This window comes from Ursus americanus, chromosome 32 (genome assembly GCF_024610735.1).
Source record: "Ursus americanus isolate L20-20 chromosome 32, mUrsAme1.1.p, whole genome shotgun sequence".
In the NCBI taxonomy this organism is placed as follows: domain Eukaryota; kingdom Metazoa; phylum Chordata; class Mammalia; order Carnivora; family Ursidae; genus Ursus; species Ursus americanus.
The window spans coordinates 2,848,539-2,872,431 of NC_142158.1; the positions used below are offsets into that span (position 1 = coordinate 2,848,539).

General features: G+C 47.4%; 4 protein-coding genes across 8 annotated transcripts in view; 2 read left to right on the forward strand and 2 right to left on the reverse strand.

Annotated features, from left to right (window-relative positions):
- Nucleotides 1-18,827, forward strand: part of LOC123794222 (histone H2B type 1-C/E/F/G/I) — a 34,535-nt gene extending 15,708 nt beyond the window's left edge. The window contains exon 2 of one of the 3 annotated variants that reach the window (XM_045800453.2): nt 18,688-18,827. The gene's annotated coding sequence lies outside the window, so the exon portion shown is untranslated. Of the gene's footprint in view, nt 1-7; nt 242-5,156; nt 5,176-18,687 lie in introns of those variants that run through there. The other 2 variants (XM_045800454.2, XM_045800452.2) reach the window with 2 other exon arrangements.
- On the forward strand, nt 5,302-9,305 carry H1-6 (H1.6 linker histone, cluster member). Its single transcript, XM_045800441.2, has one exon. It carries the CDS (start codon nt 6,635-6,637, stop codon nt 7,271-7,273), a length of 639 nt encoding a protein of 212 aa, XP_045656397.2. The 5' UTR covers nt 5,302-6,634; the 3' UTR covers nt 7,274-9,305.
- LOC123794231 (histone H4) lies at nt 9,428-9,827 on the reverse strand. The gene has a single exon (XM_045800462.2). The coding sequence runs from the start codon at nt 9,796-9,798 to the stop codon at nt 9,487-9,489; it is 312 nt and encodes a 103-aa protein (XP_045656418.1). The 5' UTR covers nt 9,799-9,827; the 3' UTR covers nt 9,428-9,486.
- On the reverse strand, nt 14,029-22,125 carry HFE (homeostatic iron regulator). 3 transcript variants are annotated; one of them, XM_045800431.2, is made up of 6 exons: nt 21,815-22,121; nt 18,783-19,046; nt 18,310-18,609; nt 17,240-17,515; nt 16,998-17,111; nt 14,029-16,055 (listed from the first exon to the last, which is right to left on the reverse strand). In XM_045800431.2, exons 1-6 carry the CDS (start codon nt 21,885-21,887, stop codon nt 16,015-16,017), a joined length of 1,068 nt encoding a protein of 355 aa, XP_045656387.1. In that variant the 5' UTR covers nt 21,888-22,121; the 3' UTR covers nt 14,029-16,014. The 3 variants fall into 3 exon arrangements, with proteins under 3 accessions (XP_045656387.1, XP_045656389.1, XP_045656388.1); XM_045800433.2 differs by lacking the exon at nt 18,310-18,609 and having other exon boundaries at nt 21,815-22,125; XM_045800432.2 differs by lacking the exon at nt 16,998-17,111 and having other exon boundaries at nt 21,815-22,122.
- Nucleotides 22,126-23,893: the final 1,768 nt, after the last annotated feature.

Consider the following 23,893-nt stretch of genomic DNA (forward strand, 5'->3'; position numbering starts at 1 on the left):
TTCACAGAAGGAGCAGCCGGGTTTTAGATATCTTCACCCACCACTGGTCACTGCTAAACGCCATTGCATCTCATACATAAAACAAGTGACGCTACAAGAAGATAAATGGAAATATTTTTAATAATCACGGAAGGATCAGTAAGAACCTGGCTAAAATATTTTTTTCTGAGTATAAAAATATTAAATGTTTATTGTAGAATTTTATAAAAAGAGAAATATATAAAGAAGAGAATTAAAATAACTCTTAGTATCTCCTTTTAATATGTATGTGACAAATATGGTACAGGTGAATGTGAATACATACGACACACCTATGATGCCTACACAAAGCGTGGTTAAGTACCATGCCATATACGCACATATATAATTTTCTAGGTAATATGCTTAGAAACCCAATTTTTGATGGATGTACCATTACTTACGTAAATAGTCCTCTGTTATTAGCTATTTAGATTGAGTTCTATTTGTTTTTACATTTTTTTCAAAGTTTTAAAATAATCTCTACACCCAGCGTGGGGCTTGAACTCATGACCCTGAGATCAAGAGTCGCATGCCCCTCAACTGAGCAAGCCGGGCGCCCCCTGAGTTTCATTTGTATGCATTTGAGATCAAACAGATCACATAGCTTTGCTTAAATATGTGATTATCTCTTAAGATAGACTTCTGTAAGTAGAAATACTAAATCACAAGTTCACCACATTTTGTAAGACTCTTAATATAGACATTGCCAAATTGCCATCCAGAAGGACCATGCCCATTTATAATCCCGACATTTTATGAAAATCCCTGGTTTATAGCATGCATATTTACACTGAGAATTTTTATAAAGCATCGTTAACCTGACAGGCCAAAAAAAATTTTTTTGAAATGTCATTTCCCTCATGATTAGTGAGGGGATTTCCCCCATGTTTTCCTGAGCCATGATCCCGTAAGAAACGAACCGCTGCCCACGATCGCAGTCATTCCATGGAAGGTACCATATGGAGAATAAGCAGGCTCTTAGGTTAAGACCGGAAACTAGTATTTAGCGGTTCTCCTCTGCCCAGAAGGCTGCTGGATTAATAAACCGCATTGGGCTGTGTGCGTAACTGAACATGCTTTTATGTACATCGTTTCTTACAAGCCTCCTGATGACTCCATGAGAAAGGTGTCTAATGTGGATTGAATTCTCCCCCCCCAGAGTTCATATGTTGAAGCCCTAACACCCAATGCGACTCTAGCTGGAGCTGGGCTTTAGTAGGCATTCAAGGCTTAAGAAGTTATAAAAGTGAGGTCCTAATCGAATTAGATTGGTGGGCTTGTAAGAAGAGGGAGAGGGAAAGATAGTTCTGACATGCATGCTGCAGAGAAAGGTCATCTGAGGTCAGATCGAGAAGGCAGCCATGTAGAAGCTAGGGAAAGAGCTCGCACCAGAATCTGACCACGCTGGCACCCTGATCTCAGATTTCAAGTCTCCAGAGCTACGAGGAAATACATTTCTATTGTTAAAGCCACCCAACCTGTAGTATTTCATTCTGGTAGCCTGAGCAGATTAAGACAGCATCATCACCGTGACTTACAGGCAAGAGAAGTGAATACGACAAGAAGAAATAAAGTGACGTCTGGCCACGATCACAAGAGCCAGACACAGGCAAGGTTGGAAGTCCACCCATTTCTGCTTATTCCCAGACCAGGGCTCCCCCATTCCACCCGCACACAGTAGCCTCAGAGGGTCAAGAGCCATGAGTTTCCAGAATCAGTATTAGACTAAGTCTTGTCACCAGAAGATGGAAGTTTAATCTTAAATAAATATGCTCTGACAGCTCACTTATGAAAAATGTTGAACTTCATGCAAAACTAAAATGCAAATTGTGTGCAAAACCATTTTTGCCTACCCAGTGGAAAATGACATAAAGCCTAATGATACCCTTCGAGCGTTGGGGTGTGTATGTGTGGTGAAGCAGGCTCTCCGTTTGGTCCTAGAGTAGGGCCTCAGGTAAATAAACTGGAAAGACATAGACTGTAAACTGTTTATTTATTTTTTAATATATTTTTTAAAAATGTATTCATTTACTTGGGGGGGGGTGGGCAGTGGGGCAGAGGGAGATGGAGGGATAGTCGCAAGCAAACTCCGCACTGAGCGTGGAGGCCCTCCTCGGGGTTCGATCTCATGACCCTGAGATCACCACCAGAGCCGAAACCAAGAGTTGAGCGATTAACTGACTGAGCCACTCAGGCGCCCCTAAAATGTTTATTTTTTTAAAAAAATAAAGAAAATATAGGACATAAAGGTGGAAATTAGATTGACTATGTGTCCATCCATCCATTCAACGGGTCTGCACAGAAATAAGCCCCTCCCACACACCAGACACTGTTGTGGAAGGATTCAGTACCGTGCACGGCAGACGAAAATCCTGGGTCCATGAAGTTGGCATGCTCGTGGAAAGGTATTAGCCCCTGAATCAGTTACAAATGCACTGGGCTGCATTTCACAGAAATCCATATATACTGGGTTAGCTAGAAAGAGATTTGTTTTTCCCCATCGGCAGGAAAGCTCGGCTGGTTTGTCAGGGGGCGTGGGGAGCGGCCAATGCTGCCCAAGTGTCCAGGTTTCTTCTAGCATCCTGTGCTCTCGACCGTGCAGTTTTCACCCTCCATGTAATTTTCAACCTCATGGTCCTCTTTAGCTCCTCTGGAGGGCGAATGTATGCTCCAGACTGGAAGAAGGGTAAGATCAAGGGGAAATAGGCATGCACCATCTGAGTCTACCGAATTATTATTGGGAAGTTAAAAAAAAGAGTTCTTGCTTTTTCCTGGTGATTCCATATTCTGTATTAAAGTTCGACAGAAAATTCACCCCAAATTCTAATGCTTGTGTCTCTTTACTTTCAAAGACTGGCTCATTAGCATCCGGGGAGCTTGGGAAAATCATTTCAGTTACCTAGCAATGAGCTGTTCACAGAAAGGTCTAGGATATCAGTCTATGTGGTTAGCAGTATACGTATGAGTCAGAAATTAAGAAGCAGCGTGATATGTGTCCTTGTTTACATTTAAATAGCTAATAAGAGAGGTCGGAATGTCAGGAAGAACAGAAATGAGATGACCTGAATGGTTCCTCCAGCAGTTTTCCAGTTCCACAGACAGCTTTTTCTTCAAGGGCAGGCTCTTCCAGTGCTTTCTAATTAGATAGTGGTGGGTTTCAGTCCTCTGTCCTCTGAGAAGTTTCTAGAACTCCTTCAGAAGATGTGCTCTTTCCTAAGGAGGAGCAGAAACAGGCTGAACAAGTCATTCAGGTCCATCTGACCCAACCGAGGACAGCTTCCTGCCACCCTCTCTCACAGGGATTTCTCCATCTTGGAACTCTGGGCAGATTATTGTTTTGGGCATTCGTTTCAGCACCAAATAACTGTCATTGCATATATTTAAATCTTATCTCCCAAATAAGGGAAATGGTGATTTCTTTAGTTTGGAGACCAAGTAGGACTTTTTTCTTAATTTAAAAAAATGTCATTTTTATGTCTCTCAGCCCTGCACCAGCATCATACCTGCATTTGATATTTAATACTTGATGATTTTAGAGACAATGTTTACAAACCATGGAATTATACACATGCCCTTTCTACAGAGCAAACAAAATAATTACTCAATAGCCGAGCAAGCAATCAATCAAATAGAGTGATTCAAAAAACAAGGAGATCAGTTGAAAAGGAGGTAAAGTTAAATATGAAATAATGTTTGTTAAAGATAGATGAAACTATCTTTGAAATGGAGTTCAAAAATAGCTATTGAAAAAAGAAGAAATATATGAAAAAAGGATAACAGTTTTAAAAGGTAGGTTTAAATCTTAGATCCTAGGAAAATCCAAGAAGCGTGTAGGACAGACATGCTGGTACAGTCTGCTAATCTCACTGAACATAGTCAAAATCTGTAGATGCCTTTATTTTATTCACACACACCCATATATAGAGAAATATAGCGCAAACAGTTTTTAAAACAACAGACTAGAATGTTAAAATAATATTAAAAATGGGCTATACGGTTTCCATATCATGAGAGAATAAATTTATCATATTTTTTGAGGAAAACGTTCTTTTATTTTCTTTGCGACTGTTTCCCTTGCTTTACTATGCAGAAGTTAGGCCAGCGAAAGTCGATCTAAGGAAATGTTAACAGCAGTATTATTTCAATAAGGAAAGTTCAGAAGGTTAACTTTCCCACAACAGAAAATTTGCCAAAATAAAATTACAGTATTGCGCCACAAAAAAATGCTATAAAAATATAATTAAACATGAACAGCAGTTCTTGACATATTAAGAAGAAAAAGAAATGACCCAACACAGGTGATGTCCATAACTAGCCAGAGCCTTTTGAAGCCAGCCTCTTGCTTACTAGCTCTAAGAACGTGGGCTCATTTTATGATTTTTCTGTGACTCGGTTTCTTAACTACAAAATTAGTTTCTATACTTTCTCATTTTTTAAAAAATTTATTTATTTGAGAAAGTGAGAGTATAAGTGGAGGGGCAGAGGGAGAGGGAGAAGCAAGACTCTTCACGAGCAGGGAGCCTAACATGGGGCTCCATCCCAGGACCCTGGGATCATGACCAGAGCCAAAGGCAGCCGCTTAACCGACTGAGCCACCCAGGTGCCCCAATACTTTCTCATTTTTTTGAATAGGGAAACTTGGGATGATGACTGACACAGAGTAATAAGCACTGTGTGTGCGTGTGTGTGTGTGTGTGTGTGTGTGTATGGTAGCTTTTATATTTCCAATGAAAATATGAATCATGGTTCTTTCTCTGGATCTTAAATTATGGAATGTAAGAATTTTTTAAATTCTCCAATTCTTTGTTACTTTTAAAGCAATAGAATGATATGTTCTGTCAACCTATAATTATAAGGATCAATCCACTTCACAACCTGACCCCTAAGTGCAAGTACTCGGGGGTCATAGAGGGTCAGAAAAACTAAACACATGTTAAAACATAGGGTCCTTGGTAAGATGCACCTGTAATCTCCCTTAGAAGAAAGATTTTTCAAACTGAGGGTCACATTAGTGCATTATTGCCTTGTGAAATCAATCCCACCATTTGCAACCAGCATTAAAAAAATGAACTAGATTAGAATGTATCAGAATGCAAGCACTTAAGTTGGTCTTGTTTTCTGAATTTTTGTTTCAGGAGTGTGTGCTCATGAGACAGAGAGAGGCAGAGACTTTGCTACCTCACTTTGAAACCCAAAATTGGGAAGTCTCATCATTTGATTTCTGCTTCAGAAATATTTCAAAGGTAGACTCTCTCCTTTCTCATACTGTTTCCTTACATGAAGCCCTTGTCTTTTGAGACTGTTGTTACAGACTACCAACCTCTGACATCGGGCCCTTTCCAATAATTATTTTCATGTGAAAAATCTAAAACCAAGACAGCTACAAGAACAATACACAAGCCTCTACTTAAACACTTCAGGTCGTTCCCCAGCCTGCAGCACAACAAACTTCTCTGGCAGTCACTGGGGGAATTGCCACAAGACGGTCCTTTCAGGGCTTTCCTCTGCTGAAGCCTGGGCTTCAGCCACACTGCTCTGCTCTCTCAGCATCCTCCTGGAAGGTCTGGTCTTGATGAACAAACTCCTATCTGGACCTCTTACGAAGGCAAGTCCGAGGACAAGCCCAAAAAAGCACGCAGGACCAATGACTCCTTCCAATGACTCCTTTCCCGCAGCTTTGCAGGCTCCTGGGCCAGCCCAGTCCCGCTGGAGATCTGGGGCTCTGGTTCCCACCGAGCTCCTCTGCCTCCCATTTTCGAGTTAATTGAGACTAGGGACTGTGTCTTTTTCTCTGTGTACGTGCTTGGCGTTTAGGAGGCAGAGGGGGTTGCGGTGAGGGTGGGGTTTGACTTAATGAAACCAGAAGCAAGATTCAGTTGAGGACACCAGCCACGGAGGTGACCTGATTGGGGTGCACGCATATCACGTGCTAGCTCCGCGTGACTTACTGCTTTCGTGAGCGCGATGCATCAAGACACAGGGACTGAGGACTGGTTTAAGTCACAACCCACACACCTCAGAGATTACGGTTCCTTAGCTTGTGTTTGCCCAAATAAAGTCGTACTCTGCAGTTTTTAGACAATTCTGTAAGCATCTCCTAAGCACGCAGTGAGACATTTAAGGGATGTGTTACTTCCTTCATATACATAAATAATTTTCAATAAAAATCAATATGTGAATAATTTATTTTCTCCACCGATTGGAAGTCAACTGCTTGGAAAAGCACTCAGAAGAGCTGAGGTAAACCGCTCGCTCAAAATTACTTTTAAAATTTACAAGGAAAAGAGGAAGTTTTCTTCTTCTCCCTGAATTTTGCTGAAAATAGGGAGCTTTGTCTAATAGTGTTGGCATTCGGGGTCACTTTTCATCAAAAGGTTAAAAGGCACGTGAAATCCGAGTCTCCACGGACTACCCAGCAATAAAGCGTGGACGATTCTGTTCCGAGGATTTGTGTGGGATCCAACTTTTGCGGGTAAAACAAACACAAATGCTCCTCCCTCGAGGGGCGGGCAGTGCCCGGGTGATGCACCAATCACAGCGCGCCCTGCCCTATATAAGGCCTTGAGGCGCCCGCGGCGTTCTATGGTGGTCGCCTGCAGCTTGTCCTCGTGCGATGTCTGAGACGGCCCCAGCAGCCCCAGCTGACACTGTCTTGGCGTCTATGGAGAGCACCCCCGCGAAGAAGAGAGGGAAGAAGCCGGTGGGCGTGCCGGGCGCTAGTTGGAAGGCCCCGAACCTGTCCGTGTCCAAGTTGATCACGGAGGCTCTCTCCGTGTCCCAGGAGCGGGCAGGCATGTCCCTGGCCGCGCTCAAGAAGGCGTTGGCGGCCGCCGGCTACGACGTGGAGAAGAACAACAGCCGCATCAAGCTGGGCCTCAAAAGCCTGGTGAGCAAGGGCACTCTGGTGCAGACCAAGGGCACCGGTGCCTCGGGCTCCTTCAAGCTCAACAAGAAGGCCCTTCCTGAGCCCACCAGGAGCAAGGTCAAGAGGCCGTCTTCGACCAAGGCAAAGAAGCTGGTCTTATCCAGGGATTCGAAGTCCCCGAAAGGTGCGAAGACCAACAAGAAAGCCAAGAAGCCAAGGGCCACGGTGGCGCAGAAATCTGCCAAGAGCGGCAGGAAGGCCAAGGGAGCCAAGGGCAAGCAAGCACGGAAGAGCCCGGGGAAGGCCAGAGCAGGGAAGCCCAAGGCCGGGAAGCCCAAGCTGAGCCAGCAGAAGACTAACCCGAGGAAGGTGGGGTCCAAGAAGTAAGCGGACAAAAGCTCCATTCTCAACCCAAAGGCTCTTTTAAGAGCCACTCACGTACTTGAAAAATGGCGTGACACTGAAAACTTATAGAAGCCTGTAGATGGGTAAACGGAGCGGTCTTCTAGGTAAATTCTACTTTAGGAAGTACAAAGGGTCTCGTCAGACAAGTTACTGATCTTACAAGGGTTTCCTTTTTTTTTTTTTTTAAGATTACTTGACAGCGAGAGGGGGAAGTAGGCTCCCCCCTGCGCAGAGAGGCCAATGCGGGACAAGATCGCAGGACTCTGGGATCATGATCTGAGCGGAAGGCAGACGCTTAACGACTGAGCCAGTCAGGCGCCCAAGGGTTTCAGTATTTGCAAATCCTGTTGCCTTATCCAAAAATAGGTTGCACACTACCGTTCCAATAGGGCACGTGGCCTTGTGTAGCCGCCATACTCCTGGAAAGACCAACGTGTAGGTCAATGGAGAGATATCTATGCGCAAACCTAGCTAATTTCCAAGGGCTTAGATTCCCATTGACCCTGTTACATGGTGCCGTTGTAACTACGATTTCAGAACTCCCTGTCCACAGCTTTCTGGGGGTCAGGATATAGGAATCCAATTGTAACAAAATTTGGGTTGGAGGAATTTTAAATGTTTGGAGTTTTCCATTTTTTAAAAAGATTTATTTAAGCAACAGCACCAGCATTGGAAGAGGCAGAGGGAGAAACAGACTCCTTGCTGAACGCAGAGATTGACCAGGGGCTCCATCCCAAGACCCTGAGGTCATGACCTGAGCCAAAGAGATACTTAACTGACAGAGCCACCCCGGCGCCCTGAGTTTGCCATTTAATAAATGGAAATAAGTATCTTAAGTTTACAGTTGAAAGAATAGTTTATCCTCATTTCCAAAATACTGTATTGTCCCATTAAAGAAATTCATTTGATAATATGATTAGTCTAATGTAATTTTATGTGTTTTCTGAAGAGAGTGGATAGGCTTGTCCAGATTGTGTTCTACAGACTTAAAAACACTAAACGTTTATGGAAACATAGGGGCTACAAAGTTTTTAGGTTCCAAACTGAACTACATTACAAAAACTATTTGGGAAATTCTCACAGTCTGAGTGAAGCCATCTCTTTCATTTTAAGCAAAATCAGTTTTTCAGCTTTCACTTAATTTGGGATTTAGCATTCTTAAATATTATTATAAATATTAAATTCATACTGTTAATCTTATTTTGGGCCTTGGTATTTGGGGCAACCTTTAACAACGTCCAATGCAAAACTAACACATTTTCATGTACAAGCTTGTACTACAGATAACTCACTAGGGCCTAGCCTTTCTAAACTCATTTCTGTAACTGGGTCTCTGACAGTTCTTTTATGTAATGGAAAACGAATAAACAACGGTTTAAAGTTGTATACAATCAGCCGCAGCCCGAGTCTGGCTTCCACATGGCAGACAGTTGCCCTTTCAGGTTGGAACCATAGCGCAGGAATACGCTTCACTTGCCTGGCAAGGCCGTGAGTCCTTTGTCCGACTACCGCGCCCAGCAGTGCACCGACCCCAGACCTCCGCCTGGCAGCCGGCAGGTCCCCGGCACTGCTCGAATCCGTCGAGAACTGGCCCCCACGATGCTGGGCACCTTTGTTCCTCGCGCCACTTAAGCGCCTGGCATACAGCGGGTTAAAAACAAAGCTAACCAACCAAGCTTTTTCCGCCAGTCCCGGGGACAGATATTACACCCTTTTAGCCAACAGGAAAATGGTGCTGAAATCCCACCCTCCGCATTTTTTTCCTGCAATACAGCGAGTATCATCCAATCAGAGCTTGTCCCCAAAGGACCTTCTTTTACATAAAAGCTGGTGTGACCCGAGCTTTACGCCCTGGGTGCTGCCAGCTCTGCCCTCATCCAAACGACCTAAAAACGACTTAAGTCGGGATGCTCCCGATTGCATAAAATACACTCATTTCTGTCCTGAAACCATTTCATTGCCACCGCGTAACTGACCTTTTTTAAAAAATGGGTTTTCCGCAAAACTCTTAAGCATGCTGGAGTGTAAATATCCCGTGATCTGGATTACATCGCTGCGTTAACGGTAATATACTTTAGACTAACCTTTCGCTACCCCAAACTTATTTCTACCAAGCACAACAGCCCTTTAAAGTGATTTTGTGGGCGGCCCTGAAAAGGGCCTTTGTGTTTGGAAATACGGTGGGTCGTGGGTGCTCAGCCCCCGAAGCCATAGAGGGTGCGGCCCTGGCGCTTGAGCGCGTAGACCACGTCCATGGCCGTCACCGTCTTGCGCTTGGCGTGCTCCGTGTAGGTGACGGCATCCCGGATCACGTTCTCCAGGAACACCTTGAGCACTCCGCGGGTCTCCTCGTAGATGAGGCCGGAGATGCGCTTGACGCCGCCGCGCCGGGCCAGCCGCCGGATGGCGGGCTTGGTGATGCCCTGGATGTTGTCGCGCAGCACCTTGCGGTGGCGCTTAGCGCCCCCTTTGCCAAGGCCTTTTCCTCCTTTGCCGCGACCAGACATTGTTGTTAGCGAAGTGAAGGTCTCTTTTGCAAGCAGGTCTTTAAATAGCATTTGTGCGGACCTGATTGAGAACAAGGTGCGCTGGCGTTCTTTCCAAATTAAGTCAGCAAGGGGGTGTGGCAAGGAAACCTTATTAACATTTCGATGTTTTGATTGGCCAGTGAAACCTCGCTTGTCTCCGGCCTGGAGGGGGAGGTATGGCTCTCATTCAACTGAAATGCTTGTTTCTCTTTTTTCCTGCGTTGTTTTTTCTGGGCGCGTTTGCAGATGAAATGTGGTTTTGTGTTTTTTTGTGTGTTTCTTTTTCTTTTCTTTTCTTTTCTTTTCTTTTCTTTTCTTTTCTTTTCTTTCTTTCTTTTTTCTTTTCTTTCTATTTTCTTTCTTTCTTTCTTTCTTTCTTTTTTCTTTTCTTTCTATTTTCTTTTCTTTCTTTCTTTCTTTCTTTCTCTTTCTTTCTTTCTTTCTTTCTCTCTCTCTCTCTCTCTCTCTTTCTTTCTTTCTTTCTTTCTTTCTTTCTTTCTTTCTTTCTTTCTTTCTTTCTTTCTTTCTTTCTTTCTTTCTTTCTTTCTTTCTTTCTTTCTTTCTTCTTTCTTTTTTACCGGATAAAGCTTCTGAGCAAAGAGAACCACTCAACGTTTCTTTTTATTTCCACTTAATAACTAATAAATTATGTAATGATTCCTTGGGGGAGAATGTAAAGGTAGTATGTGAAGAACGGTGGATTTATACATCAAGGGACTTTCCCTCCGGTTCTTTTAATATTCCTATTAAACTGACACATTTAGAAGGCCTTTTTTATGCTGGACAGTGTAAGCCTGGCCATCTAAAAGGTCTGGCCCTATGTTTGGGAACAGCAAAATCCCAACAATTGCAAATTAAAACTTCTTGTTCTCTTTCAAACATTTATTGAGTGACTCCTGTTTCTATAAAAGTCTGTGCAAGAGTTAGGGAACCTAAAGCTAAGCTTGGAGGATCACTTGCCCCTGGACCCTCCTCTTCCTGGCCTGCTGGGCCTGTCTGATCTGCCTGCAATTCCTAATAAGCTCCCCTTTCCTCCTTAACTGATGCCTTTTCAACCTTCTCCAGGTTTACAAGAACAAACGTTTTGTTGAGTTGGGGATTAATTGTAGGGCAGGGCTAATACTTGATTAAGGTCATTACAAAGCCTACAGGGCCCTCCCCTGGAGGGCTTTTGATGAGATTATTGGTGTTTTAAACAAGGCTAATCCCATTAAGGAAAAAAGAAAGAAAAAGCAGAAGAGAGCAGAACTGGATCTGAATGTGGTTGGGAGAGAGCCTTTTCAAATCAAAAATTTCTGCTTAGCCTCCTGCTGCAGCTTTTGAAAATTTCCATGATCATTCTTACTCTGCTTAAAACCGGGGAGGGAAGTGCACACCCTCTTTCCATCCTGGTTAGTAAATAACTGCCTATTCGGGATATTTAAAATGCGACAATGGCCGGAGAGAGATCACATATTATACATAACCTCATACTTTCTCAGGTGAAAAGAGAGAAGAGTCCCAGGAGAGGGTAGGAAAGTTCTGAGTGGCATATGATTTGTGACACTTCTGGAATTATTAAGTAGTTACGTTCTTCTGCCCCAAATTGAGGGTTTTTAGTTTCCTAACTTTTACTCCTCCCTCCCCCACCGCGAACACATATTTATAAGGGGGACTTAGCTAGGAAGAAATGTCAAACACTACAGAGAAAAAGTGCAGGGTCTGAGGTTATAAGTAAAATTGAAATCTCAACATGCTTTTTAATTCATGGACATAAATAGAAATAGCATGTATATAATATGGTAATTTCATGCAAAAATCTGTGGCGTGGGCCACCTGGTCCCACCATGAATACACAGAAGACTCCAAAACTCTTTTTTAGACTCTTTGGATCAAAAGCTAGAATTTTATATTTAAAAAATAACAATACTTGAAAAAAAAAAAAACCAAACACGAACTGGCAACAATGGTTTCTACCCAAATCCGTGAATAAAATGATTCACAGGTGTTTCAAGGCTACTCATGCCCAAATTTCTCCCTTAATGATAAAGAGAATAAATAGAAATGTGAATTCATTCATTAGAAATTTATTAACAGAAAAAAAATCCTTAAATTAAAAAAATACATCCAAAGAAAATGTTTCCAAATATTTGTAAAAAAGCTACAGGGATACGGCAAATTCTGAAATGCTACAACAGATTCCCTCCTCACTGCAGCAAACATCAGAGGTGTTGTCATCAGGAGCGTCCCAAAGAGACAGTAACAATGCCACATGACATGTTTTCTTGACACAGAAACAGTGGTTTCTTGTATAGTGGTGATAAGCTTGACTCCGAGTCAGACGAGCTAGAATAAAAATCACAATAATTTTCTAGCTGTGTTAATCTTCAGCAAGTTACGGAACCTCTCTGTGCTTTGGTTTCCATACAACAAAATAAGGGTAATGAAATAATGGTTCCTGCTTCACTGGATTCTTCAGAAACAGTATCTCAAACAAGGCCTGGCATCTAGTAAGTACATAATCATTAGTACCTAAAAAAAAAAGTTTTAGAAAATATTCATGCCGTGGGAGGCATGCGTGTAGGGTGTCAAGTCAACCCCGGCTTTGTAACGAACTCGTCACACAAAATCATTAATAATGAAATGACATTCTCCCTGTTAACACTGATCCCAAAAGAGAAACGGAAAAATGGTGGCCCAAAGTCTGCAGAAAGAGATCAAAACCTCAAATACCCGCCCATCGATGTGAGAATCTTAAATGTTTAAAGTCATTCTTGAGTTCTCGTCATTATTAGAGTGTGATTAGAAAACCATAGTTTAAAAACGGTGGCTTGTAAGAATTCTCCAGCATTTTATGCTTTCGGAGAGGCGTGCGTACACGGACAATGCTTCACGGTGCGTGGAGCCCACGCAGCCCTGTAAGACCCTACTACTCAAGCACCGCCCGGCGGTTCTGAACCCACTGCTGCCCGAAACAGCAAACAGCACCCAGCTTTTCTTCTGTTCCCTTCTCAGCTCAGGCAGCTCAGCAGTGCCCGTGATCAAACCAGCTGGGGACTTGGTTCTTATTTCCTCAAAGTCTCAGGGGCTTTTCTCCACAGAAGACCTCCAGGGCCACCTCTTCTCTATCCCCATCCCTGCAGGAACTCCCCCCCCCCCCCGCCCCCGCCCGCGGGCTATACAGTCACACGACCACTGTGACACTTTCCACCATAGCCACCAGGTGACACCCTTTCCCACACTCCTGCACTTCGCGGGTGGTTTTGCCAGAGGCCACACAGGATCCAGAATTTAAAAGGTAGGTCTTTGATTTTTATAAATGTAGTTGATCTTGATGAACAAGAGCAGAAAAATTAAGCTAAGAAACACTGACAGATAATAGAGGTTTATAACTTCCATTATGAAAAGAACGGGTGGCTCAGTGGATTAAGCGTCTGCCTTCGCCTCAGGTCATGACCCTGGGGTCCTGGGATCGAGCCCCACATCAGGCTCCTTGCTCAGCGGGGACCCGGCTTCTCCCTCACCCTCTGCCTCTTCCCTGCTTATGCTCTCTCTCAAATAAATAAATAAATAAATAAAATCTTAAAATACATATATATATATAGAAAAGTAACAGGCCACAGTTGCCAAGGGTTACAGAATGTGCCACTGTGAAAACAGGTGTTTCTTGAAATCTCAGTCTGTGTGAAAGAAAACCAATAAAACACACACTATTGCCTAATTAGTTGTAACATATCCTTAATGAGCTAGAAGAGCCAGGGAAGCTTTTGGGCAGTCTGCTCTGAGTACAGAATGACATCTAAAGAGAAAGAATCTGTCAGTGTGTGTTCAGTATGGTTTGGAGGTAAAATAACCAACACATAACAGCTTAGATGATAATGTTTCTAGAGTGAGGAAAAACAATTAAATTAGCTACCAGAGTTCCATGAAGATTTCCATCAAAGAAAATGTAAAAAAAATTGGAAGCATATCAGTGTCCCACAAATGACCCAATGATTAAGTTGATTAATCTATAACATCGTTAAGTACATAGGAAAAATCATGCAGGGGCTCCTGGGTGGGTCAGTCAGTTAAGCTTCTGACTCTGGATTTTGGCTGAGGTCGTGATCTCGGGGTCGCAGGATTGAGGACCGAGCTGGGCTCTGCACTGGGCATGGAGTCTGCTTAAGATTCTCTTTCTCTCTCCCTCTACCCCTCTGCCCCCTAAAATAACATGCAGTACACAGCACAATTAATTGTATGTTTATTAAAGTGTATTTGTTGATTTTATATATTTTAATATAGCAATTGTGAGAGGAAATACACAGATCAATGATAGGGTCTATCACTAGCTAATGGAATGAGAGTTTCAATTTAACTCATTTTCAACTTTTCGGCAGTAAGCACAAATTACATGTACTTTTATCCACTTAACTTTCATAACCAGAAAACAAAGAAAAGCTTTAAAAAAATTGTTGCAATATCTTTGCCCAAATTCAATACCTAACAAACAAACCATTGAGCTTTATTTGGTCTTTGAGGCACCTGCCGTCGCAGACAGAATGCCTTGTTGAGCAGTTATGCGGCCAAACGTACATAGCAGCAGAAAGGAAACGTGAACCATCTGGGAGTCTAGGTTAGTATTCTTTTGAACATGGTCAGATGAATTACCTTCCCAGAATGGAGTAATTCCTGAACAGCCTGGTGAGATGAGTTTCTTTTCTTAATGTACACAGTGGGGGAAGAGAACCAGACTCCCAGGAGCCCCAGGAACATACCAGGTTTACCGTCTCTAATACGACAGACATCGCTCTGGTTCCTGGAGAGAAATGCCACCAGGGTTCTGACTCGGGAGGCGCCGGCAGAGCGAAAACGTCTTGAGGTCCAACACAACCACTGACAGACACCGCCGATCCCCGTCCTGACCTAGGGGCCCGAGAGATGTGCCAGACAGAGGGGACCAGGTAGCCGTGGACTAAGGCAGCCACACGCTGGTCTTTCCCCAGCGACTTTGCAAGGTAATGGCTGTGGTTATTTTCTGCTGTTTTCCTTTCGTTTGGGTCAAGCTCGCTGAGAATGAAGATGCTGGGGGACAGAGGACCGTGCCCCTCCCTCCTTCATTTCCTGGCACATGTAAAGCGTCTGTACGCCCCAGTGGCTGGGAGTCAGACTGACGGAGCCGCGCCCCTGTCTCTAGCCCGGGCAGCCTGCGACATACTCTGTACTTCACTTCGCTCACCTAAAAAAAGAACGAGCCTAGTTGTACTCATATCAGAGAATTATTGTAAGAATCATACGTAAGCAGGGGCTCAGAACTCAGTCTGGTGGCAAGTACGTGCCTTTTTCATATATCTATGTAAGTGCCGGCCGCCTTATCACCATCTTCATCCTGAGGATCATTGTCGTTATCACTTCATTAGCAGAGACCAAGCGGGAAACGACTGCGTTACTTCGAGTCTGGCCAGCCTGGCCGATGGAGAGGCACTGTGAATGCATTAATGTAAATCACGACTCCGAGGAACCCTACGTGACACCTCGCTGCCAATGAGAAAAAGATACCCCTCCTCAAGACATTTCCCACCCACTTTCTGGAAAACCATCATAAATAAACACAGGCATCCACAGTGGCTCTTCTGGGAAAGGTGCTTCCTTGGGTTGTGCAGTGCACGGCCTTCAGCGCCGTACGATGACCCACTTCACCCTCTGATGGAAGAGACCAGAGGGCTTGGTGAGAGGTGAATTACTGGCTAACGGAGAGAGGATCAAAAGGAAACCTGGATGGGCCTAGGAAATGCCTGGATGTGGGTGCAAAATTCTGGTAAGGGCATGAGAGTGTTATGCCCTAAGCAGAAAGTTCATCGCTTTTCTCAGATGTTGAAAGGAACTGTGAGTCCCCCAAATTTCAGGATCGCTATTCCAGAGGTAAGAGATGAGATGACATAAGCATGTGGAGTCGGAAGTGATACAGAAACGAAGGCAAGCTCTAGAGGCAGCTCGAGATTCAAGACAGCCGGTTCTGCCCAGAGGCCTGCGCTGGGGCTCATTGGCACGCAGGAACTCAAACACCGAAACGGGAGAAACTTCTCAAAAAGGAACAAGGCAGGCCACAAGCAGAGAGTTCCTGTGGCAGTTCCTGTTCGTTTGGTCCAAATCTGCCCTGGCGCACGAAGAAGGGCCCGGGGCGCCCTCTCTGTGAGTCTCCGCGTCTCCTCCCCACGGGGGTCTGCGGGCTGTCCCTCACTTACATTCGGCCAAGACATAGTCCCCCATGGCTCCTCCTGCAGAGACAAGAGACAGGAAAGGGGCATCGCAGACCCGAGCACCCTGCTGCCTCGTCCCCAGCCCTCACCCCCCTCATCCATTCACCTCAACTGAGACCGGGCCCTGCCCGGAGACCTCTCGGGCTCGCGCACCGCCATCTCTCACCTGGAGCTGCTTACCGGCTCTCTAGCTGGCCTCCTTGCCTCCCATCTCACCTCCTGACACGCATTCTCCAACCGCTGAGACTGTGTCCCCCCTACTGTCCCTGCACTGACTTCCCAGGGTTCGCTGACTTGCATCTTCGAGGCCCCCAGAGCTCCGCGTGGCTGCCTTCCGTCAGCACAGATGCCCAGTGAGGCAGGAAGACACCCCGGTGACGGACAGGCTGAGACACAATCCTTCCTCACCGCCCGCTACGCCCCGTGCTCCGCCGCGTGCATGGCTGATCCATCTGGGTAGGCCTCCCCCTGGCCTCAACCTCTCCTAAAGGGATCTACCTCAAGGCCCACAACTCTTGGTCGATCCCCAGCAGGTCATGGCCATTCTTTCCCTTGACGCCCCAGAGAATTTTCTTCGTGTCTGTCTTAGGACCTTCAGGGCTCTCCTTTAACTGTGTTTACTGGTCCCACAGATTTCGTCCCGTTCTAGATGTGGGATCTGAGAAGAGCAGCGAGGAACTCAACTTCAAAGCCCGTGCACTGCTTTAAACAGCATCTTGCAAAAGAGTAGGTGCTCAAAAGGAGTGTGTTGAATTTGGAGCTTTCATTCTGAGGAAAGCCATTAATTCCTGCTCCGGGGGGGGGGGGGCGGGGGGGGCATGTTCCCAAAGAGAAAAAGAGGAACGGGCTTGTTGTGGATGGACACCCAATGCCCTCCGCTCTCCCTCACCCCACTTCCTGATGCGTTAGTGTGTCCTGGGGTCAGAGGAACTGAGAGACGTCCTCCTTCTTCCTACTCACTTGAAGCCTGCCTTTTCCTTAAGATTCTGAATAGAATTCCCGTGAAAAAGAGGGTGATGCACACGGCGATCCCGCTGACGACTCCGATGAGCACGGTGCCGGGCACCGGGGCCTCTAAAACAGCAGGAGCACGTGAAAGCCGCGATTGCGGCCCAGCCCGGCTCAGAGCCTCCCCTCCCTCCATGCCCACCCCTCCGGGTCCCCCCACAGCGGACTTCCCCCGCCACCTCTCTCATCCATACCCCAGGTGGCAGTGAGCGGCTGGTCCAGGCCTGAGTGCTCCACCTGGCAGGCGTAGCGCCGCTCTTCCCCAGGGGCCACGGCCAGCGCCACCCGGCCCTGGAACGTCCCATCCCCGTTGGGCAGCACGTCCTCCGGCTCGACGTCCTTGGCGTCCAGTGGCTGCCTGTCCTTCAGCCACTTCATGGTGATGCTCCGGGGGTAGAAGCTCAGAGCCTGACACCGCAGGGTGCTCACTGCCGAGGCCACGTGATGAGTCACCTTCACCGAGGGGGGCACTGGACAGGAAGGAGGAAGGATCTGGAGAGGGGAGCTCTCTACCCCAGCCAGGAAGCCTGGAGCTTTCACTTCCCTTCCTCTGTGGGTTAGAGGCAGAAGCTAACCCTATTCAGACACAGCTGCAGGAGGGTCACCGTTTGTGTCCTAAACCGTGTCGCGGGAGTCAGCTGGGATGGGGTGCTACAGGGAGGACGGTCAAGCCCATCTTCCGGTCCTGTATATAAATACACATACTTGCTGCTCGTGGCCTCTGTCCTTTGTCAGTATAGTCAATGGAATCGGATGAAGTTGCCCTGTATGCAGATTTGACTGAATAAGCCCTATTGGCCAGTTCTACCCGGCTCAACCCAGGAAGTATTCCTGTAAGAAGGGGCCCCGGAAGATTGGCAGCCTTCAGGGACTCTCTCTCTGTTCTGTGAAAGTAACTTTAACCTCCAAACGATTCTGCTACTCTGATTGGTTGCCTCCATTGGTAATTTCTTGACTTGGCTTTCATGTGAAAATTGACATCTCTGAAATTCCTAAAAGGTATAAATATACACAGTTCTTGGTTAAATCAGAAGATCACAGATACTTCTTCTTTGGCCACATGTAAGGAGAAGAACACCTAAAACCATGACCCTTGGCTGTGTCCTACATCTCAGCTATAAGGTGGAGACCCCAGACCTCAGCGCCTTCCCTGAGAGTCACATGACCCTGGCCACCTGGGACCCCAGCCGGGGTCCTGCCCTGCGCTGCATTTCTCTCCACTGCATCAGGAGAGTGTGGGTGTACATAGGCGCTCCCACCATACCTTGCCGGTCCAGGATGCCCCTCCCCAGCTCCAGCAAGCGCTGCAGCTGCTCGGGGCAGTCCCTCTCGAGGTAGGCTCTGTTCTGTTTGGCCCGAATCTTGTTCACTTCCCACTCCAGCTTGGTGGCCTGGGCCTTGGGCTCTGCTGCTCTCCAGTCCAGCGTCTCAGGGCAGAATTCCAGATGGTTCTGCCCATCGTACCCGTACTTCCAGAACCCCCTGGTGCTGTTGTCCTCTTGCACCTCACAGCCCAGGATCACTTGCAGGGTGTGGGACTCTGACGACACCCCGAGCTTCGTTACTGAAACCGAAGGAGTAAGTCCCTGTCTCACCATCCCCGGGGACCCCCGGACCTCAGACTCCTTCCCTCCTCCCGCAGGACCTCAGACTCCCGGCCTGCTCCTCCAGATGCATCTTCAAGCTAGAGGACTGCTCTCTGCCCACCTTGGAAGGCTGAGCGCCCTCTCCACGTACCCTTGCTGCGGTTGTGATTGTCCATGATGGTCCAGAAGTCGACGATGAACATGTGATCCCACCCTTTCAGGCTCTGACTCAGCTGCAGCCACAGCTGGCTGGCGGCCCCGCCCCAGACCCACGGGGCGCGGGGCTCTGCACGGCGACTCTCGTGACTGTAGGACACGAACAGCTGGTCGTCCACGTAGCCCAAGGCCTCAAACAGGGGCAGCCCGAGGTCCGGCACTGAGGCACCCATGAAGAGGTAGCGCAGAGAATGGGACCCTGGGGAGAAGGCAGGAGGACATCTCTGCAGGCCCCAAGCAGGAGTGGGAGGCGGGGGGGCCACAGCCCTGCTGGATCAAACTCACAGCACCAGCTGCGTCTGAGCCCACCACCCCATGACATGTGAGTGGCAGGGCCTCCCCGCCCCCCGCCACAGGCCCAGGTGCTCTCGCCCCCCAGGAAGCTGCCACCACCCCCTCGAGCTCCTAGCCTCTGACCTGCTTCCCACATTTAGGGCAACCTCCCGTGCAGCCCAGAAATTCTCCAAGATCCCAAAGCTCTCTAGCTGGGGCAGCGGAGCTCAGGAGTTGAGGCTCAGGGCAAATTAGATCCGGGTGCAGAGGAATTTGCTGTGGGTTTTTTCCATGACTCCCGTCGCTAAGCCCTTTCCTGTGTAAATGTTTGCTGTGAAATGCTTGCAGATCTGCTGATCCATAGCTAAAACTTCCAGAGCAAACCCAGAGGAAGCCTCAGTAAGAGCAGGTGAGAGCTCCCCTTCCCTCCGCTCTGGAACGAGGGAGTCCGGGACGATTGCCCAATGCCTAGAACAGCGCCTGGCATGTAGTAGGGGCTCCGTACATCCTTGCTAGATGAATCAATGACCACTCCTGGCCCTGAGCTCCAGATTCTTACACCCCACAGCCGGCAGGACACCACCAGTTGAATGACTAATTGGAAAAACCTAACTTAAGTCTAGCTCTTGATTTCTCCCCAACTGCTCTTTCTTCTGCCTTCACCATCTCAGAAATGGCATCACCTATCACCCCATCAGGCCAATAAAACATTTAAAACAATAAAATAATTTTTACATAACAGAGTCGCCTTTGACTTTTTCTCTCACACAGCACGGAGATCCTGAGATCCTTCGGCAACTTCCTTCTCCATGCGTCCGCAATGCACCTGCCGCCCACCTCTCCTCTGCTCATCCCTGCCTCGACCTACCGAGCAGCCAGAACAGTCTTGCCAAAAGCTCTGACAGGACACGTCCCTCCGCAGCTAGGACACACACGGCAGCCCGCGAGGTCCTAGGAGACCCTGCCTGTGGCCTGCGGCTGAGTCCCTGACGAGTCCCTGCGCTCCTGCCGCACCCGAGCCACCCCTAACTGGGAAGCCGGGTCTCCCAGCAGACACTTGGCAATGTCTGGAGACACCTCTGACCGTCGTAACTGGGAGAATGCTACTAACATCCAGTGAGTAGAGGACGTCCGACCATGCACACAACAGGAAAGTGCCCGTTTCCCCGAGGGTGCAGTCCCTGACTCAACTCAACTTTCGGGGTCCACTCCACTCATCTGGGAAGCGATGCTTCCGGCTGGCACCACCCCCCCTCCCCGTTTCCCTCAGCTCTCTGCTCTACCGCCAGCCTGAGAGGAGGCTGCCGGAGCCTCCCTACCTCGCCTCCTTCACAGCTCCCGCTGCTACCCGGGCTTTGGATCCTCTTGCTTGTTGCTTTATTATCACCCCCCATGAGAATGCAAAATACCAGAGAGCAAGGACTTGGCTCCCCGCTACTTCCTGGGGTCTAGAACAGGGCAACTCACGCTCCAATACTTCCTTTATACATGTGAACAACAAATATTTCTGTTCACATCAAATTTAAGTCTCCACCCCTTCTGCAGTGTGGGTTCTGCCTCAAAAGCCCAAGGTAACGCTGAACAAAATTACCCACGAGTAGGTCATGCCTCATTCTCGTCACCTGTAAGCGTGGGTACACACACGACCTACCCTCCAAGTGTTGTTCCGAGACTGTGTAAAAAGGTGTGTGAAGAGTCACTGTCACCTGAGATTGGGAACGGTGGCAGTGCTTCATTTGACATCCGAGAACCGGTCGCCTAAGCTCTTTCTGACCCGGGGAAGGAATATAACCCGAGGGCCAGGGAACACTAGTAAAATCGCCCTATGACGGGCTCCCACCTCCCAACGCTTAGTGGAGTCACGCCAGACCCCAGAGAGGAGGGCGATTAAACCGAGTTAAAGGTCAGTTATCATCACTGTGGCATCCTTCAGTAAAGGCCGTTAGTTACATATACTATGAAGAACGTTGCAAATCAACCCCCGCCCCCGCTGAAAATGAGAACTTTTTCGTTCAGTTCAAAAGTCCAGCAATCACAGGTAGGTTATTTTTCCAGGCAAAAGAATAACCGCCAAGAGTCAAAGGGCCGGGGTCAGATCTGTCTCGGGAGCCTCCCCTCATCCCGGGTTCGAAAGGGCTGCGGGTGGGGGTGCGGGAAGCCCAGCCCTGGCTCGCTCTCGCGCCCCACGCGCCCCACGCGCCCGCGAGGCTGGATGGGGGGACCCCGCTGAGCCGAGGCCCGCTGCCCTCGCCAGCCCTGCGCGTCAACGCCCGGCCGGGCCCACGCCGTCTTTGGGGAGAAGAACTTCCTGTTCGGGGACGGCCGGGAAAACACGACATGGCCCAAGCAGAACAAGAGCCCCCAGATGCGAGTCCGCGGACCCGGGGATCTCAGCTCAGCTTGGATGAGAAACGCACAGATTTGGAGTTAAAAGTAGTTAAAAGCGTCACAGCCGGCGGAGGGGGCGGGTGGCTCCGAGCGCCACCCTGGGGAGTTGCGACGGGCGTGGGGGGCGCACGGGTCCTGGGCGAGGGGCCACGCAAACCCGCCCGCAGCCGGCGGTGGAGCCCCTCCCGGGAGAGTCGGAGACAGGCTGCGCTCGGGCCCGAGCCATGCTCCCCCCCCCCGCACTTGGCGACCCCAAGGGCTCCGCAGAGCTGGTTTCGATCTCGTCGCCCCGCGGCCCGGACTCACGCGGCGGCCGGTGCGCGGCCACGGTCCGCAGCAGGAGCAGCAGGAGCAGCGCGCGCCACGCTCCCGGGCCCATCTCGGCGCTGCGGCCGCGCGTCTCCCCGGCTCGCTCTGCGCGTCCCGGAGCTTCACCTGCCTCCGAGCGGCGGCGACGCGGGCATGGCCAACGAGTCACCCTGGAGTCGCTGCCCGGGCTGCGGGGACGCCAGACAAAACTTCCTGGCCAGTGCGATCCTTTTCCGGGCCGGGGCTGAACAGAAAAGCGCCTCCTGAACTTGAACTCTCCTGCGGCCTGGAGCACTGGCTTGTGAAACACTCAGTGACCCAGCTGTCCCTGGGGGTTTTCAGGCCTCAGGGGACGTTGTTGATGGGGGAAGGTATGCTTAACAATATTCTGACCTAAACAGTTCAATTTCTGATAGTCAGTATTTAAATAGTAAGTAATTTAAAAATTCAACGATACATTTTTCGAAATTTTTATCTTAAGTTCAGCTTGCCAATCTTGTTATTCAACTTAAAAATATGGTTTTTGTGTAAGACTTTCATTTTATTCCCACACTAGAAATAATTAAATAAGTTTAATAAATTAGAGACTACTGAAACATCTCTCACAATTTACATAGTTAAATTAAATTTCACAAACTTTACAACACATTGGAATCCCCTAGAAAATCATTTCACCTGCTGATGCCCTGCTTTTACTCTCAGCTACTCATTTAATTGGCGTGCAGTGCTACCTGGGGATTGGAATTTTAACACCCCCCCCAAGCTCCCCCCCACAAAGTTTGGGAACTCCTGCTTTAGATATTTCAAAACATATTAACAAATTTAATACATTTGGTTTTCCTAAAAAGCTTTAAATAACAAATAAATCCAATGAACAATGCCTTTTTAAGCATGTGTGCCAATTTTGGCCATCTAAGAAAAAATCAAACTTGGAAATTGGGGCCTAACTGTAGGGGGACATGAGATGCAACTGGAAAAATGTTGAATACAGTTGATGAGTACATTGGGGTTGGCTGTAATATTCTTTTTTCCTGGTAACAGCTTGATTATTGAGATTTAATTTACATACCATACGATTCATCCACTTAAGGTGCAAAATTCAGTGAGTTTTCGTATTTTCACAAAATTTTCGTATTTTACCGCAGTTTTAGAACATTTTTCATCCTCTCCACAAAGAAACTTTGTGCCTTTTAGACACTACCTCCACCCCCGCCCCTCAACCCCACCCCAGGCAGTCACTAATCTACCTTCTGTCTCAATAAAGTTACCTCTTCTGAACATTTCATGCACATGGAATCCTAGAATATGTATTTCTTCATGACTGGCTCCTTTTATTTAGCATAATGTTTTCACATTTCTTTTTCATGGATAAATAATATTCCATTATACCCCATTTTATTTATCCATTTGTCAGTTGTTGGAAACTAGATTATTTCAACTTTGTGCCTATTAGGAATAATGCTGCTCTGAACACTTGTGTACCCATTTTGTGTGGGCTTATATTTTATTTTCTTTTGGGCGTACACCTACGGGCAGAATTGCTGGGTCATATGATGACTCTATGTTTAATTAACCTTTTGAGGAACGGCTAGACTGTCTTCCAAAGTGGCCACACGGTTTCGCGCTCTCAGCAGCAGAGAAGGACAGTTCCGATTTCTCTACACCTTTGCTGACACTTCTTATGGTTCGTCTCTATCATCCTAGTCAGTGAGAAGTACTGCCTCACCGGGCTTTGGATTTGCATTCCCCTGATAACTGGTGACATTGGACATCTTTTTTTTTTTTTTTTAATCCGATTATTGGCCATCTGTAAACCTTCTTTGGAGAAATGTCTATTCAGATCCTTTGCCATTTTAAAATCTGGGTTATTTATTTTCCTCGTTGAGTTGTAAATGTCCCTTATGTATTCTAGATAGAAGTCCTGTACCAGATATATGATTTGGAATTTCCAATTCAGTGCGTTATCTTTTTAGTTTCTCAGTGGTGTGCCTTGGGGCACAGATACTGCTAATGTCGGTGAAGAGCAGGGCGCCCGGGTGGCGCAGTCGGTTAGGCGTCCAACTCTTGATTTTGGCT